Genomic DNA, 19,611 nt, shown 5'->3' with positions numbered 1-19,611 from the left:
CTATTCCTGTTGAGAGAACCGCCAACTTCCCAGACTCCCAGGCTCCTATAACTAAGTATCATCCTAGTCTCCTCACTCTCTTTCACTATCATCATCACACCACATCCAATCGGTGGTTAAGGCCTGTTGATTCTACTTTCCCAAAATCTCTAGTAGACATCCTCTGCACTCCCGTAACATTACCACCACTCAAGTAAAGTCCCACACTACTTCAGGCCTGAATATTCCAATAGGCTTCAAGTTGGTCTTCCTATCTCACGTCCCTCCTGGTTTTAGCATATCTTCCATTCAGCTCTCAAATTGATCTTCCTAAAATACAAGTTTGACCATATCACTCACCACGTTCACCCTCATTCATTAAATTCCCCTTGTTCCCTATGGCACTGTAGAAGTGGACAAAATTATTCACCTCCCATGAATCTAAGCCTAACTTCTGCAAGTTTCCTGAATTTAGCATTTTCCAGTGAGTAATTCCTCACTGCTCTTGCCTTAATATCCCCTTCTAGAACCCCTTTGTATTGGACCATAAATTTCCCTGACATGTTTGTGTGAAACAAAGATCTACTCCTTAAAAACAGCTCTGTTTTAAGGGAAATAGACTTCAGCTATTTTATTAAAGGACAAACTGCAGCAGCTACTGTCTATCCATGTCTTATTCTTGCCTCTTACAAGTACCAAAAGACAACTGATGAAGGTAGAGGATTAAAGAGTCTTTGGAAAAGTTCTTCTCCCTACACTGATTTGATAAGCAGATGTACTTCATTTAGTAAGACCAACTATATTTAGAAGATAATGCCTTTATCTATCTCTTATAGCTAAGAATATACCATTTTCTCCATAAATATACTATCATTTTTTTTATCATCACCTGTGTTTTATAAAAAGCCATCATCTTTTCTTTGTTTTGTACAATGTTACACTGAATAATGTTTAATTTATGAATACCGCCCTAAAATGTATATATATTTTATATATGGAAACTCTGTCAAGCTCAGGGTAGATTTCCATCCATCTTGCAATCTGCCCTAGCTAGTCAGAATAAACATAAACATTTCTTTTTTAATTTTCCCCTTATTATTAAATGACCCCAACCACAAGAATCCAGATTGGTAAGTGATAACCATTTTTGGTTTCTAAACAATTCCAGTACAACATCCGAATTCAAATTTAAAATCCATGTTTAAAATCCATGTTTGAAATTCAGTATCTTACAGTGTGGTTCTTTCCTATTTTTCCAGTCTTCTTGTATTTACTCCCCACCAAGCACTTTTCAATCTAGTTAACACTAGTCTTCAGGTTGTTTCTTGTACAATATGTCCCATTCCAACTCTACATTTTACCAGCTATCCAACCAGGACTGGATTGATTTTGCCCCACCACCTCATATGCTTCTTGACTTCTTTCAAGTCTCAGCTAAAACTTCACTTTTTGTATGAAGCCTTTCCTCAGTACTAGTGTCTTTCCTCTGAAATGCCCTCCAGTTTATTTTGTATACCATTTGTACATAACTTTTTATAGAAGCAACCTAGGAAGAAAAGAAAAAAACAAAATGGCCCTCAGCGTTTACAGTTCTCTTCTAATTCTGCAAAAGTATTCAGATGGAAGAAAGAGGGATTGAAAGATACTAAGCACCACATATTTTTTAAACTGTCTATTAGCTTAGCTGTTGGTATTTCATAGGTGAGATGCTTGTCCAGTAATCAACTAATGGACATAGTAAAGGAAATGAATCAGTCTCAACAGACATACAAATGCACTATAAATAAAATCACAAGATGCAAGGTAATTGCAGATAAAGGCAAAGATGGCTCACAGATTTTCCTTGAAGTAGCAAATAAAAGAATTGTTGAGGTTGGTTTTCTTGTGTATCCAAAGGCAATAAGAAATATCATTTCATTAAATATTTGGTCATTTCATATTATAATGATTATAAGTAACTTGAGACCCCCTACCTTTTCAGACTTGTTATACCTGATTCATTCCGCTACATGCTGCACAATTCTCCTAGCTATTCCTTGAATAAGACACTCCATCCTCTGACTCTGAGTATTTTCACTGCATGCCTCTCTCTTCATCTCTGCTGGCTGACTCAAGATCCAGCTAAAATCCCACTCTATAGGAAGTCCCTGCTGATCTTCTTTAATTCTAATGTCTCCCCTTGATGATTTCTAATAATCCTTTAAATAGCTTGCTTATACATAGCTGTTTGCATGTTGCCTCCCCACCTTGAGTGGGAGCTACTTGGCATCCATTTCTTCCCTTTCTTTGTATCCCAGGACATAGCATATAGTAGGTACTAGTAACTGTTTGCTGACTAAATGACAAGAAAAGATATGAAAATAATTTGGCCCAGGCACCAATTTTGTTTTTGTAAGAAATGAAGAGGCAGATAAAACAACCAAAAATTTTAGACAGGAAATAAATCTATTTACCAAGTAAAGATATAGAAGCCTATGGCAAAACTTGTTTATGAAAGAATTCATTTATAAGTTCTATGGAGGAAGGTGATTATAAGCAGTACTATCTTGAATAGTATAGAAGAAAAATGAGTGTCAAGAAAGAGCATCAAGGAGGAGGCAATCAAAATGAAGATATAGCAGGAAGTGGTTCACACAAGCTCCCCTCCACAAACTCCTCCAAATGATCTAGAAAATGTACCAAACTGAATCCTGATGGGGAAATAAAAAAAAAAATCAGTCATACATCTAAACCAGCTAACACATATACAGAGGTCCGCAGACACTGGGAATGTTGTCTAGCCAGGAATAAGTCTACCCACAGCACTCCAGCACCAGGTGAAAGGCTGAATACCAGCACAAGAGGTGCATCCAACCCCACAGAGTACATCCAAACCTATTCAGGGCACCACCATACACACAACATGACACCTTGACAAGAACAGATACAAAGTGACAACTTTGTCACCCAGTACTCAGCTCCAGGTTATAGATCCAAGGCAGACTGAGAAGGGAATTGGTACACAAGGGCAGTTCCTAGGTAGAGAGGCCATAGTAGATGTACCAAGAAAGTAAAAATCTCAGAAGTCAGAAGCAGCAGTATGTCTCAGACTCCGGAGTACCTACTTCCTCAATTCAGTATTAGAATTGGCCTCTCCCTCAATCTTTACTTCCTTCTCCTCATACTGACTCCTTGGTAAATCAATTCAACTCTACACTGTGTTCCTCTCTTGAATCCCTGGTTCCCTCTGTCATACTACTGGTTACAGTTAGCCAAACTTGTGTATTAATATATATACATATATATGTATATATATATATATATAATGTAATGAAATTATAAATTATTTTAAATGATAGTAAAATTCATTATAATTATGACAATTAGTAATGATTAAATATAATCAAGTAAATTTTATTGTAACTTATCACAAATTCTGGTATATTCTTGTAATAGAATATGACAAATATGAAAAAATATGATGAAATGGACCATTTCAGAGGAAATGGGAAGATTTGTGAACTAAAGTAGAAAAAAATGAATAGGACCAAAAAATTGATTTATACAATGATGACATTATAGAAAAAAATTGAAAGACTTTAGAATTCTGATCAATGTTATGATAAAACCTGAATCCAAAAGAATGAATATGAAACATTATTTGCCTCCCAATAGGAGATGATGAATTTGAAATATAGAAAGAGATGCATTTTCAGACACAGTTAAAGTGGGATTTGTTTTGCTGGACTAGAGCTATACATTAAATGATTGTTTTTAGTTTTTTCATTTTTTTATTTGGTCATTTGAGGGGTAGGTAGGAAGTAACAGGAACATATTTTTAAATAGTTGTTACTTGAAAAGTAAAAATAATAAACTATTTTTTAAAAACAAAAATGGAGAATTCATATTTTCAATTAAATGAATCATCTAAAATAAGATTCCGGTTTTTTGTCTTACCTCATTTCTTTCATCCACATCCTTGCATTTCTCCAAGAGTGCTTTTAGGGCAGGAATATTTTCCTCTTCTACATAAGTCAGCAGACTCTCATTCAAAAGGTTTGCCATCTTCACAGAAAAGCTTCCGTATCTATATCTCAGTGCCTATTTTAAAAATTAAAGTATGTTTAAAAATCATGACTAGAAAACAAAAAAATGCTACTAAAAGTTATCTATAAATCCATACCTTCTAAAGTAATAACTTTGTCATTTTTAAATTAGTCCTTTTTATTTAATGTCAACCAACTACACTGGAAATAGTTCTTTAGTAGAAATCATACAGTTGATTCAATAATGTAATACTTAATTCTTGGTTTCCCACTCTATAGTCCTTCACAGAGGCATTCCATATCTTTGAACATTGCATAAGTCCTAGAAATGATTTTATATTTATTTACCATCAATGCCAAATGCTTTTTAAATCAGTAATCAAAATTATAACTCAAGAGGAAAAACTAAGAGCACATATACTCTTATAGAAAAAATAAGAATCTATATAAAGCACTTTGCAAACTTTAAAGCAATCATCACCCAGTAAATGAACAAATGGACTACTTAGCATTTTAAATGCCATTTATTATTACATATATTCACAGAATAGTGGCTTTAGAACACACTAAGTCTGTTATCTCTGAATAATATTAAGACTAATAAACTGGTTTTTAACTTTAAAATTCCTTCACATACATGTTTTTAAAAAACAGTTAAAGCTTGCTTGGCTAGGGTCTCCTTCCTCTATTTATTATTTCCTTATAGGATAATGGTAGTATAACCAATGCCAAATATATAATTACTTACAAAGCTCTTTTCTTTCTTCCTACACAATGATATATTCCTATTGTGATAGCTTAATTATGCGTAAATGTGTATACCTTACATAATTATGTAATATATATGCAAACAATTAGGCTAACTATATTTGGCAGTCCAGAAGGAAGAACAGACTAATCATATTATTTGGCTAATACTCAAACCCCTTCCAGAACAGTAGAATCTGCTAGAATTTGTTTTTATTGGCTTAGCCTTCAAGGACCCAGATACACCTTGCTGATATGTCATTGCATAATATATTGTTATATAATGTTTATATGTTTTATATGTATATATGAATATACATAAATATATAAAATTATTAAGCTAACTATAAGAACACACATCTGCACAGTTTTTCACAAAGTCTTACTCTAATGCTTCTTTGTGTCATGGAGACAAGAATGGGTTTTTAAAGGTCAAGGCAACAGAAAATAAATTCCAGCAGATTCTACCAAGCTGGAAATTCTTTGAATACATCATAAGTGAACAAATAAATCTGTTCTCTAAAGAGGAGCCTAAGGGGGCAGCTGGGCAGCAGAGTGGATTGAGAGCCAGGCCTAGTGATGGGAGGTCCTACATTCAAATCTGGCCTCAGACACTTCCCAGCTGTGTGACCCTGAGCAAGTCACTTAACCCCCATTGCCTATCCTTTGCCACTCTTCTGCCTTGGAACCAATACACAGTATTGATTCCAAGATGTAAGGTAAGGGTTTAAAATAATAAAATAAAATAAAGAGCAGCCTAAATACAGAAAAGTTTACCACTGGCTGAACTGGCATCTTGGTGATGAATTCTTTCACTACTGTAGCAGAAGTCAAGTGACTCTTTGGCACAGTAGGCAACTTGTCAGTCTTGAAAGCTGAAGGTCCTGAGTTTGATCCTTGGAAGGAGGGTGTGATATACTGGGAGAGGTTTCTGGAGACTAGAAGAGTCACTCAACTTTGGCTTGGGCTTAGTCCCAATGTGAAGTGGATTGTGGATTCTCACAAGAATAGGCTCAAACCTGAGGCTTTCACCTCCGAGCTAAAAACTGGGGAATCACTAAATCTTTCTAAGCTACAAGTTTGGGGACTTCTACATGACATCCTCATCCCCAGATGCTGCCAATCCTATGACCAACTGTATTATTTCCTCATGTTTTTTTGCTCTGTGCTTATAAAAAGGGAACTATATCTCTACCTTGGGGTTTTTTGGCCTACCTGGCGTAACCAATTGAACTCACTTATTTATTTTTTAAACATTTACCTTCTGTCGTAGAAGCAATACTGTGTACTGGGGTTCCAAGGCAGAAGAGCAGTAAGGCCTAGGCAATGGGGGTTAAGGGACTTGCCCAGGGGTCACACAGCTAGGAAGTGTCTGAGATTACATTTGAACACAGGACCTCCTATCTCTAGGCCTGGATCTCAATCCTCTGAGCCACCTAGCTGCCCTACCCACCCATTTTATTAACAGGTTTACACCCCGCTAATAAATCTCATCTTCCTCAGAGAATGTGCTTCAGAAAACTTTTGTTGAATTTCACTCATGATAATAGGATCAAGTATACATAGGCAGAAGGAACCTCAAAAGTCATCTAGTTCAGCCCCTCATACACAAAAGATGAAAGTGAAACCAAAGAAGTGAAATTACTTACCCAGTTTCAAATACTGCCTATCAGTGACAGCCAGAATTCAAACTCAAATCCTCAAAATCCACAATTAATTGCTCCCTGAACTATTCTTTGGGAAATTTCCATCCCCACAATCCTGAGACAGTACCTTTAATTCCATATATTTCAAAGATTAAAAAAAATTTAATATGTAATGGACCAATGTAATTCATACATATTAGTATCTATATAAGTGAGCATACATTTTTACCAAAATTGCAGACACCTAGCTAACCAATGGGAGGCTAGATTAGCTTGTAAGTAGGATCCACAGATTAAGAATTGAACATGATCTCATAAGTCACTAAGTAATAAAAATAGCTAGCATTTATATATTGTATTTGCTACATACCAGACACTGTACTATACCATTTAAAATTACCTCATTTGATCCTCACAATTCTATAAAGCAAGTGGTCTTATTATTCCCATTCTACAAATTAGGAAATTGAGGCAACATTAAATGAGGGTCACAGAGATAATGTCTGTGAGTCTGATATTTTAATTCAAATCTTCCTGACTCCAGACCATTTACCATCAGCTGCCCTGAAATCTGACCAAATTGTTCGCTTACTCATACACCAACATGCCACTTATGCATGGGGAAATTGAGGTGTGGAGACCTCATCATATGATCTGTGCAAGGTCAAAGGGCAGTAAGTAGTAGAGCAAGATAGAGCCTTCATAGCAGTCAACTATTTCTATGAGCATGGGAAATCAGAGCTTTATTAGTTAGTAAAATAGTTAAGAAATGTTATTGTTCTAGTTTCCCAGATTTTTTAAATGATTTTATAATGTCCTTCCAGCTTGAAGTTATGTTGTTTCATTTATTTCTTTAGAATAATCATAGACTTGCCAAGAAACTGAAACTTTTATGACTTAAGTACTACCATAGGGTCTATAAATTGTACCCCAAAACAAATACATTTAACCCAATGATTTAAATGTATTAAATCAGATACTTCACCAGGGAATTATTTTTTTTAATCTACAAATAAAGGAGTATTTTATAGGAAATGTCTATGGAAATGAACTTAATTCTGCCACTCTTTTAGGGGAACAACTGTTTTTAGAAAAGGCTTGGCCTAAGCTGAGGACCAAAGTTTTGTTCTGGCATGCTTTCTATAATTCCTTAAGTAATAGCTCCCTGTTTCTGAACCTAATTCAGAATTTAGCTGGTCTGTAATGGGTTAAGTTCAGAAATCCAACTTTTCTGCTAATTATTCATCTTTACTGGCCTCAAAAAATTCTAGCAAGTCTTGGAAATTGTGTGAGAAAAAGAGGGAGTTGGGTCTGCTATCTTTAGACACCAAGCTATCCTTCAAGGACATTTAGGGTCCAAAAGTCTAGGCTTCTATTTCACATTTGGACTCTGACAATGAACTCTTCTTAGTCCCAGGGAGAAGAGGGAGTACCTTGCTAGCCTCCATTACCAAACTTCCAACCAATCATGTTTGTCCCAGCACATCAACTATGTAATTAATCAATTTTGTTCTTATTGTGTCATTTGCCCAGCTGAGTACTTTGTATAGTCCCCTTTGCCCTCCCTTTTGTGATTTTTTGCTTTAAAATCTCCTATTCTGTATGTTACCAGCATCAGGCACTCTTAATAATTCAGTACTCACAGGGTCTCCAGGTGTTCATTCCCTGGTCCTGTCCATAGTAAAGACAAAATTTATAGACTGATTCCTCTGGCTTATTTAAACTGAATCAGAGAGCTACCTTAATTAGACCTTAACTTCTCTGGTCTGAGTCAGTAGTCCTGACTCTTCTGATTTATTTATTCTGAGTTGGGTGTCTGGACTGTTCTGAATCAGAGACTGACATGCCCATAACACAAATTCAGTTCAACAAGCATTTAATAAGTAACTATTATATGAAGGGCAGAGATCTTTTTTTGTTTTTAAGTACCCAAATAGCTTTGTTTTTCTGGCTTTCTTAAGGAGTGGAGGGGAAGGAGGAAGGGCCAAATTTCAGAACTGAAATTAAAATAAAATTGAATTTGAAAGAGAATTTAAAATTTTTAAATACATAAAATGATGATAATATTAGCACTTAGAGGGAGAAAGAAAGGGATGAAGGGAAGGAAGGAGGAAGGGAGGAAGGGAGGAAAAAATGGAGGAAGGGTGGGAAGAGAAAAAAAGTTAGGGATTCTAAAAGGAAGAAAGGAGATATTCAAAGCAGATATGAGGGGTGTAAGAGAAGGACTTATCCAGAGGTACAAAACAGGAAAATGAAGCATATCAAAAAAAAACAAAAAACCAGCAGGTCAGTTTGACTAATCTAGAAAATATATGAAGGAAATTTAATATAAAGTTAAAAGAGGGAAAATTATTTCATTTAGTTTACAAAATCTTTTCATACACATTATGTCATTGATACAATAAACCTGTAAGCTGAGCAAACATTTTAAGACCCAAATTTTTTTTAAATGAATAAACTAAGTTTGAGGGGTATTGAAGCTAGGTCTTTGAGGGCTTTTCCCACTGGGACCCCTGTCTCTCCAATGATCTGTTCTGAGCCAAGAGGGCACTTCTCTAACTTATAAACTATCTATTTGAATGTGCCTGAGCTTATAAGGCAGTGCTAAAGGCTGAGAAAAGCTTTCTGCCCAGAAGAATTAACCTGTTAGTCTTTTGAGTTCATATCTTTCCTTTTTATTATTCCTATGAGAGAGTGACACTAAACTCTAAGGTACCTTAGAATCCTTTATTTATCTTAAGAGCTACCTGCAATGACAAAGAAACAGATTAGTTAAAAATAAGCCATGAAGACTCATTTTCATGAGTTCAAATCTGGCTTCAAAAATTTACTAGTTGTATGACCCTGGGCAACTCATTTAACTCTGTTTGCCTCAGTTTCCTCATCTGTAAAATGAGCTAGAGAAGGAAATGGTAAATCAGCCCCATACCATGGCCAAGAAAACCTAAAACAAAGAGTCATAAAAATTTAGATACAACTGGAATAAAAGATTGAAAAACCTACTAATGTAGTTGTGAGGAAAAGTCCTTTGTAATCTTAATGGATATATTATTATTTATTTAAAGCTACTACAGGACTTGGGTAACTTCCAGGTCAAGATGGCTACCGAGTACAGGCAGAGCTCTTCTTTTCCTCTCCACTGATCAAGACAGAGTGCCTCAAAACAACAAAACCAAAATCAGAGGAGTAAAGGAGTTCCACTGTAGGGCACAGCACAGAAGGTAGGCAAAGTTAGGACATTTCCATGCTAAAAGGGGATGAAATTTCCCCCACCAAAGGGCGAACTCATCACCCCTCCCCCCACTTCATCTACCATTCCAGAGTCCCAGCGAGCATGGGACAAACTTCTAAGTTCTAGAAGGCAGGCTGGCTGAGGTCAACACAGACTCACCCCTAAGAGAAACTAAGAGAACACTGGGAAACTGAGGAAACATTGAGATAGGCTACGGAGCATGGGGAAAGGGGGAAGCTCACAGCAAAATGCCAGAGAGCCAAAAAAAGCCCTCGGGCTGAAACCTCTCCAGTGCTCAATACAGAGACTTGCATACACTCCACTCCCAGACTTCTTCCCAGGCAATCTATAATTTCCTAGGGGCTAGACCTGCCACTGAAAGCAACTGGACACTGCTGAGAACTGGGAAAAATATCCTCAGGGAAAAATCCTCTCCAGAGCCCAATACAAAGATCACCTACATTCCTCACTTACTCATCTGACAAGGAAGGAACAAGGCACTGGCCACCAAATCCCAGGAACTAAAATCCACAAACAGAAAAGAAAAGAAAAGAAAAGAAAAGAAAAGAAAAGAAAAGAAAAGAAAAGAAAAGAAAAGAAAAGAAAAGAAAAGAAAAGAAAAGAAAAGAAAAGAAAAGAAAAGAAAAGAAAAGAAAAAGAAAAAGAAAATGTTGACCCTTGATAATTTTTAATCAGAAAAAAACCCAGACTAAAGAAGAGACAGCAGAAGATGACAAACAATTAAACACCCCTAAACCTTCAAAAAAATGGAAATTGGTCACAAGTTCTTAAAGACTTTAAATTCGAGATTGTCAGAAAAATAGAAGAGATGTGGCAAGAAAAGTGAGTAGTCCAAAAAGAAAATAACAGTTTAAAAGACAGGATCTCCCACTTGGAAATTGAAGCCCAGAAATCAAATGAAATAATAAGCAAATTGAAGACCAGAAATGACCTGCTAGAAGCCATAAAAAGCAGGATAGATCAAACCAAAAAAAACTCAAAAGATCTTAGCTGAAAACCAGTCATTAAAAACTAGAATTGGGCAAGCAGAAGCCAATGATTTCACAAGACAGCAAGAATTAATAAAGCAAAGTCAAAAGAATGACAGATTAGAAGGCAACACAAAATATCTCATTGAGAGGGTGGTTGACCTTGAAAACAGATCTCGGAGAGACAATTTGAGAATCCTAGGCCTACCTGAAAACAGAAACCTTGACACCATACTACAAGAAATTATCCAAGAAAACTGTCCTGAGGTTCTACAATAGGAGGGCAAAATAGACATTGAAAGAGTCCATAGATCACCCGCTACACTAAATCTTCAAAACCCCAGGAATGTAATTGCCAAATTCAAGAGCTTCCAAGCTAAGGAGAAAATATTACAAGAAACCAGAAAGAGACAATTCAGATATCAAGAAGCATCAATCAGGATTACACAGGATCTGTCAGCCTCCACACTAAAAGACTGCAAAGCTTGAAATATGATATTTAGTAAGGCAAGAGAATTGGGTCTAAAACCAAGGATCACTTATCCATCAAAACTGACTACATATTTCCAGGGGAAAGTATGGACATTCAACAAAATAGAAGACTTCCAAATATTTGTATAGAAAAGACCAGAATTAAACAGAAAATCTGACATCGAAATACAAAAACCAAGAGAAACATGAAAAGGTAAAAAATAAAGAGAAGATTCTTATTTTTTTTCTTCTTCTTCTTCAAGGGCCTCAATAAGGCCAAATTGTTTAGATTTTCATATGGAAAAATATTTTTTGTAACTGTCAAAAATTGTATTCACTATTATAATAGTTAGAAGAATTATCTATAGGTAGAGATTGGGGTACTAAGTGGTTTAAAGTCATATTTAAAAAAAGAAGAAAGGGACACAGCTGGGTAGCTCAGTGGATTGAGAGCCAGGCCTAGAGATGGGAGGTCCTGGGTTCAAATCTGGCCTCAGACACTTCCCAGTTGGGTGATCCTGGGTAAGTCACTTAACCCCCATTACCTAGCCCTTACCACTCTTCTGCTTTGAAGCCAATACACAGTATTGACTCCAAGACGGAAGGTAAGGGTTTAAAAAAAAAAGAAGAAGAAATAGAAGAAGAAAGGGGGAGGGAGAGAAAATGGCACCAAGAGAAACTTGAAGGAATAAGAAAATTAGAATAATCTATATTACACAAAAAGGCACACGGGAGTGGGAGGGGAAGAATACAACCATAAGAAGGAGAAGAGAATGCTAAAAGGTAATACTCTACCTTACCCTATAGGGAAGTTGAGAGGGGAAAACTGGGAGAAGGGGGGAAGGAGTAAGGTGGTGAGTTAGAAAAAAAAAAGGCAGGAGTGAAAGAGAGGAAGGGAATTTAATAGACCCTAAAAAAAATAAAAGGGCAAAAAAAAAGGGAGGGGGAAAAAAGGGAGGGTGGGAAGGGAAACAATACAAGGGGGGGAGAATGTGTGGGGTAGCTTAAAAAGACCCCAAAAGAAAATTAAGAGAGGAATAAGAAGGGGGGGGGGGAAGGAAAGTAAAATAAGAATGGGGATTAAGGAGACTGATTAAAAACAGACACTGATATAGAAGGAAATACTGAAAGAGGAAAGGGCAGGAGAGGGAGAGAAAATCAAAATGTTGGGGAATACACATATAGTAATCATAACTTTGAATGTGAATGGGATGAACTCACCCATAAAGCGGAAGCAAATAGCAGAGTGGATTAAAAACCAAAATCCTACCAATATGTTGTCTATAGGAAACACACATGAGGAAGGTAGATAGGCAGAGGGTAAAGGTAAGAGGATAGAGCATCAACTGAGAAAAAGAAGGTTGGAGTCACAATCATGATATCTGACAAAGCCAAAGTAAAAATAGATCTAGTTAAAAGAGATAAATAATTACCTTCCGGTAATTACATCCTGATAAAAGGCAGTATAGACAGTATGAGGAAATATCAGTACTAAACATGTATGCACCAAATGGCATAGCATCCAAATTTCTAAAGGAGAAACTAGTGGAGCTCAAGGATGAAATAGATAGGAAAACTATACTAGTGGGACACCTGAACCCTCCTCTATCAGAACTAGATAAATTGAACCAAAAAAATAAATAAAAAAGAGGTAAGAGAAGTGAATAAAATCTTAGAAAAATTTGAGTTAGTAGATATATGGGGAAAATAAATAGGGACAAAAAGGAATACACCTTCTGTTCAGTGGCACATGGTACATTCACAAAGATTGACCATGTACTAGGGCATAAAAACATTACAAACAAGTACAAAAGAGCAGAAATAATCAATGCAAACTTCTAAGATCACAATGCAATGAAAATAATAATTAGTAAAGGTACATGGAGAGGCAAATCAAAAATTAATTGGAAATTAAACAATGCAATTCTCCAAAATTGGTATAATAAAGAACAAATCATAAAAATAATTAATAATTTCATTGAAGAAAATGACAATGAGACATCTTTTCGAAATCTATGGGATGCAGCCAAAGCAGTACTCAGGGGGAAATTTATATCCTTGAGTTCATATTTTAGCAAAGTAGAGAGGGCAGAGGTCAATGAATTGGGCATGCAAATTAAAAAACTAGAAAGTGAACAAATTAAAAATCCCCAGATGAAAACTAAATTAGAGATCCTAAAAATTAAAGAAAAAATTAATAAAATTGAAAGCAATAGAACTATTGAATTAATAAACAAGACTAGAAGCTGGTACTTTGAAAACAAATAAAATAAACAAAGTACTGGTCAATCTAATAAAAAAAAGGAAAGAAGAAAACCAAATCGACAGTATCCAAGATGAAAAGGGAGACCTCACCTCTAATGAAGATGAAATTAAGGCAATCATTAAAAACTATTTTGCCCAATTATATGGCAAAAAATATGACAATCTAAGTGATATGGATGAATATTTACAAAAATATAAATTGACTAGATTATCAGATGAAGAAATAGACTACTTAACCCCACATTGGAAAAAGAAATTGAACAAGCCATCAAAGAACTCCCTAAAAAAAATACACAGTCCTGATGGATTCACAAATGAATTCTATCAAACATTCAAATACTAATCTCAATACAATACAAACTATTTGACATAATAAGCAAAGAGGGAGTTCTACCAAATTCCTTTTATGACACAAATATGGTACTAATTCCAAACCCAGGTAGATCAAAATCAGACAAAGAAAACTAAAGACCAATCTCCTTAAAGAACACAGATGCAAAAATCTTAAATAGAATACTAGCAAAAAGACCCCAGCAAGTCATCATGAGGTTTCATTATGTTCAAGTAGGATTTATACCAGGAATGCAAGAATGGTTCAATATCAGGAAAATCATTCACATAATGGACCATATCAACAGACAATCCAGCAAAAATCACATGATTATCTCAACAGATGCAGAAAAAGCTTTTGACAACATACAACACTCATTCCTGTTGAATACACTAGAAAGTATAGGCATAGAAGGGCCTTTTCTAAAAATAATAAACAGTATATATTTAAAACCATCAGCAAGCATCATCTGCAATGGGGATAAATTAGAAACATTCCCAATAAGATCAGGAGTTAAACAAGGAGGCCCATTATCACCACTATTATTTAACATTGTACTAGAAACACTAGCAAGAGCAATTAGAGAAGAAAAAGAAATTGAAGGTAATAAAATAGGCAATGAGGAGACCAAGCTATCACTCTTTGCAGATGATATGATGGTCTACTTAAAGAATCTTAGAGAATCAACCAAAAAGCTAGTGGAAATAGTCAACAACTTTAGCAAAGTTGCAGGATACAAAATAAACCCTCATAAGTCATCAGCATATCTATATATCTCCAACCCATTTCAGCAGCAAGAATTAGAAAGAGAAATTCCATTTAAAATCACCCTCGACAATATAAAATACTTAGGAATCTATCTGCCGAGACAAACACAGGAACTATATGAACACAACTACAAAACACTTTCCACACAATTAAAACTAGATCTAAATAATTGGAAAAACATTAATTGCTCATGGGTAGGATGAGCTAACATAATAAAAATGACAATCCTACCCAAATTAATTTACTTATTTGGGGCCATACCCATCAAACTTCCAAAAAACTTTTTTACAGAATTAGAAAAAACAATAACAAAGTTTATTTGGAAGAAAAAGATCAAGAATATCAAGGGAAATAATAAAAAAAATGTGAAGGAAGGTGGATAGCAGTACCAGATCTTAAACTATACTATAAAGCAGTGGTCATCAAAACAATATGGCACTGGCTAAGAGACAGAAGGAAGGATCAGTGGAATAGACTTGGGATAAGACAGTCTATGATAAACCCAGTCTATGATAATCCCAGCTTTGGGGACAAATATCCACTATTTGACAAAAACCACTGGGAAAATTGGAAGACTACACCAATATAAACTCAGAATGGGTGAACAACCTGAACATAAAGAAGGAAACAATAAGTAAACTAGGTGAACAAAGAATACTTGTCAGATCTTCAGGAAAAGAAAGATTTTAAGACCAAGCCAAAGTTAGAAAAAATTACAAAATGCAAAATAAATAATTTTGATTACATTAAATTAAAAAGGTTTTGTACAAACAAAGCCAATGCAACCAAAATTCAAAAGGAAGCAATAAATTGGGAAAAAATCTTTATAACAAAAACCTCTGACAAAGGTCTAATCACTCAAATTTATAAGATACTAAATCAATTGTACAAAAAAAATCAAGCCATTTCCTAAATGATAGATGGGCAAGGGACATGAATAGGCAATTTTCAGATAAAGATATCAAAACTATTAATAAGCACATGAAAAAATGTTCCAAATCTCATAATCAGAGAAATGCAAATCAAAGCAACTTTGAGGTGTCACCTGATACCTAGCAGATTGGCTAACATGACAGCAAAGGAAAGTAATGAATGTTGGAGGGAATGTGGCAAAATTGGGACATTAATGCATTAATGCATTGCTAGTGGAGTTGTGAATTGATCCAACCATTCTGGAAGGCAATTTGGAACTATGCCCAAAGGATGCTAAAAGACTGTCTGCCCTTTGATTCAGCCATAGCACTGCTGCGTTTATACTCCAAAGAGATAATAAGGAAAAAGACTTGTATAAGAATATTCATAGCCACGCTGTTTGTGGTGACAAAAACCTGGAAAATGAGATGCCCTCCAATTGGGGAATAGCTGAACAAATTGTGGTATATGCTGGTGACTGAATACTATAGTGCTGAAAGGAATAATAAACTGGAGGAATTCCATGTGAACTGGAATGACCTCCAGGAATTGATGCAGAGTGAAAGAAGCAGAACCAGAAGAACAATGGACACAGGGACGGATACACTGTGGTTCAATCAAATGTAATGGACTTCTCTACTAGTAGCAATGCAATGAACCAGAACTATTCTGAGGGACATAAGAGAAAGAATGCTATCCACATTCAGAGAAAGAAATGTGGGAGTAGAAACACAGAAGAAAAACAACTCCATAATCACATTTGTTGATGGGACTATGACTCGGAATGTAGACTCTAAACGATCACCCTAGTGCAAATATTAATAATATGGAAATGGGTCTTGATCAATGACATATGCTAACCCCAATGGAATTGTTCCCTGATACAGGAAGGGGGTGAAGGGAGGGGAGGGAAAGAACATGAGTCTTGTAACCATGGAAAAATATTCTAAATCATCTAATTAAATAATTTTTAAAAAAATAAAGTTATTACAATTAACATTGATTTTTGAAAAAGGTCCCTTTGAAAGCTTGATTTAATATTTACATAACCATTTATAAATTTGTACTAAAAAAAACAAAGAGTCTAAGAGATGATCTACAGCATGGGTTCTTAATCTGAGGGTCCATTAAGTCATTTTAAAAATATTTTAATAACTATATTTCAATAGAACTGATTTTCTTTGTCATCTTTTAATTTTATACACATAAAAACACATGCTCTTCTCAGAATAATCTATGGAGTCCACAGGCTTCACCAAAGTGCCAAAGGGGTCTAAGTCACAAAAAAGGATTAATAATCCCCAAAACCCTGATTTAGGGGAACGTTCTCATTTTATAAAGGATGAAACTAAACCCCCAAAAGTGAAGGTTTTGCTGGTTGGCACAAACAGTAAATAACAAAGCCAGAACTGGAACTCCAGCCTTCTGACTCAAAATCCAGTGTTCTTTCTACTAAAGGAAAAAATGCAGTTAAGAAGAAAGAGTTTTGTTTTTTTTTTCCTTAAAATTACGACACACAGAAATCTAAGAAAATAAATTCTTACTACCTGGCCAGAAAGTCATTAAAGAAGACTGCCACAATGGGGCAGTCTGGTGTAGCAAAAAAATGTATAAAATTTAGAACCAAATAATTTAAGATTGAAATCCTGAATTTAAGCTATGCTAAAGAAGTAATTTCAATTTAACTAGCATTTAAAACAATACTTTGTAGCCATAAGAAAGTATGTGATTTATCACTGGTTTATATGGGTATGTGATTTGGGATTTTGGTTTTAAAGGATTTCTCTTTTACAAAAATGAATAATGTGAAAATCAGTTCAATTGATAAAATATATATATATATATATATATATATATATAATCCAGTGGAATTGTTTAACACCTCTGGGAGGAGAAAAAGATGAGGGGAAGAGAAAACATGAATCATGGAATCATGGAAAAACTTTTAAATAAAAAATTTAATAGAAATTAAAAAAAAAATAAAACAGTACTTCACCCATGGGTATGCTGGAGTCAGCTTATTCCAGCCCAAATTAATTGTTAAATTTCCCATGTGAGCATTTATTTCTCTGGAATTCAATGCTACAAATCATGCTTGATTTATTGTTTGATTGTGGTTACATTTTTTTTTTTGAGAACCAGTTATACATTTACCAGGATACCTCTGGCTTCATTCTTCTGGGCCTTAGTAAAAGAATATCGGATTAGATCATCTTTAAGATCCTTCTATTTCTAAATTCTATGGTTTGTGCTTCCATATTGTGCAATCCATATAAAATGATTGGTTAAATGTCATCAAGCTATAATTGTCCAGTAAAGATGCTTGTAATAATAGTATATATAAAAATACATACATGCAAAAACAGACATACATATTTTGCTATTTAGCCAACCATTTATAAATTTGTCTTACAAAACTGTAAAGAGTCTGGGAGAGCATCTGGTCCAGGTGTTCTTAAGCTGCCACCCACTCTGTCCTCAGATTATATGTATGTGTGAATGTATATAAATTTAGTGCCTTAGAATTATGAAGCACTTTTTATGCATTATCATATAATTCTAAATTGATTAGCCCCGTATAATGGGAAGGACAAAAAGATCAGAGACTGCAATGGTCAAATTATTTGCCTCAACCTCAGATGCCATATCTACAAAACAGGTATGATACCCCTGTATTATCTAGCTCACACAGCAGTCCTTCGTAGAATTTTAGATTTAGAGGGAAGGTACCTTATAAGCCAACCAAGTCCAATCCCCTCATTTTACAGTTGAGGAAACTAAGGCAGTGATAAATTAACTAACTTGTTCAAAGTCACCTAGAATAATAAATGGCAGAGGTCGGATCCGGAATTCAAAACAAAAAAGGAAAAGGTTTCAGAAACAAATTTATCAGTTCGCTAAGGTTAAACTCTAAAAAGGATCTCAACCTTCCCCCAATTTCCAAAGCCCTCGCCCCTCCAGCCAGCCCTCCACACAGCAGAGTCTGAAACAAAACAAAACAAAACAAAACAAAAAAATCAGAGCTGCCTCGGCTCCACCCAGATGCCCACAGCCCGCTTTTGTTTCTCAGCAGAGGAGAGGTAAAGAACCTCCTGGCAACCCAGGCAGGTAAGAGTATATAAAACTTGTGTTTGGGAGACATACACATATATAAACATCTTATATCGGCGTATATTCTCTCACACACATTTTCATAGTTTAATATTATTCAGCTGGAAAAAGACTTTGGACTCATTTGGTTCAATTTCCTGGTTTCACAGATGAGGAAAATGGAACGCTACAAACACACACCCACTAGCTCCTGTCTCTATAAAAAACACACGCACACACACACAACCCACCAACTCCCTCCGTGAACTCACACTTAACACACACCCCACACTAGCTCCCTCCTCGGTGAACATATATATATATATATATATATATATATATATATATATATATATATATATATATGCACACGCCCTGCTACTCCTTCCACTGCGCGCGCGCGCGCGCGCGCGCACACACATACGCCCCGCTAGCTCCCTCCACCGGGAACTCACACCTAGCACACACACACCCTTCTGTGAACATACACACATACGCCGCTAGCTCGTTCCTATGAACACACGCACACACCTACTAGCTCCTTCCTATGAACACACACATATGGCCCACTAGCTGCTACCTCCAGGAACACACCCACGCCCGCTAGCTCCCTCTTCTGTAAATATACCCACAAGCACTCACACACACACACACACATCCCGCACACTAGGTTCATTTACTTGGACTCTCCCCCCTCCCCCGCCCCCGGTCTCGCCGCAGGGGGGCTAACCTGCTCATCACCTCCACCTCCCAGTTAGTTCCCCACAAAGCAGCCCCTACAGCCAGTGCCGCCTCCCTCCACGGCGACCATCCCAGTCTTCGTCCCCACTGTCTACCACTCACCGTCTGGAAACCCGGCTGGGGCTTCTTTCGGGCCCCAGCCGAGGAGCCACCTTTATGGCTTGCGCTGTCAGAACAGAAAAGCAGGGGACGGCAGCGCCGGCTCCAGCGACCTTCTACCGCTCAACCTGAGCAGCCATTTTCCTCCTTCTCTCCCGAACTGACAGATCACGTGGCCCCCGGGCGGGGGAATGGAGGAGTGTCACGTGGGGAAGAGAAGTTGGGAGGGGACTGAGGAGAAGGAAAAGAGGAGGAATGAGAGAGATGAAACAAGAAAAAAATAAAAAAGAAAGACATATGGTAGGAGAGGGTGAAG

The 19,611-nt window shown here is 36.2% G+C and overlaps 1 protein-coding gene across 7 annotated transcripts in view; it reads right to left on the bottom strand.

Annotated features, from left to right (window-relative positions):
- The window catches only part of KIDINS220 (kinase D interacting substrate 220), a 148,569-nt gene extending 129,046 nt beyond the window's left edge, over window positions 1-19,523 (bottom strand). For 6 of the 7 annotated variants that reach the window (XM_056813332.1, XM_056813333.1, XM_007476167.3 and 3 more), the window contains exons 1-2: window positions 19,299-19,475; window positions 3,916-4,059 (exon numbers count right to left, since the gene is read on the bottom strand). In XM_056813332.1, the coding sequence (XP_056669310.1) occupies window positions 3,916-4,023 (108 nt within the window). In that variant the 5' untranslated portion in view covers window positions 4,024-4,059; window positions 19,299-19,475. Of the gene's footprint in view, window positions 1-3,915; window positions 4,060-19,298 lie in introns of all 7 variants that reach the window. The other variant, XM_003339645.4, reaches the window with a different exon arrangement.
- Between the last annotated feature and the right edge of the window lie 88 nt (window positions 19,524-19,611).

The sequence above is a fragment of the Monodelphis domestica genome, chromosome 1 (assembly GCF_027887165.1).
Source record: "Monodelphis domestica isolate mMonDom1 chromosome 1, mMonDom1.pri, whole genome shotgun sequence".
NCBI classification, from domain to species: Eukaryota; Metazoa; Chordata; class Mammalia; order Didelphimorphia; family Didelphidae; genus Monodelphis; species Monodelphis domestica.
Note: the sequence above shows the minus strand (reverse complement) of the source record. Positions and strands in the feature narration are given on the sequence as shown.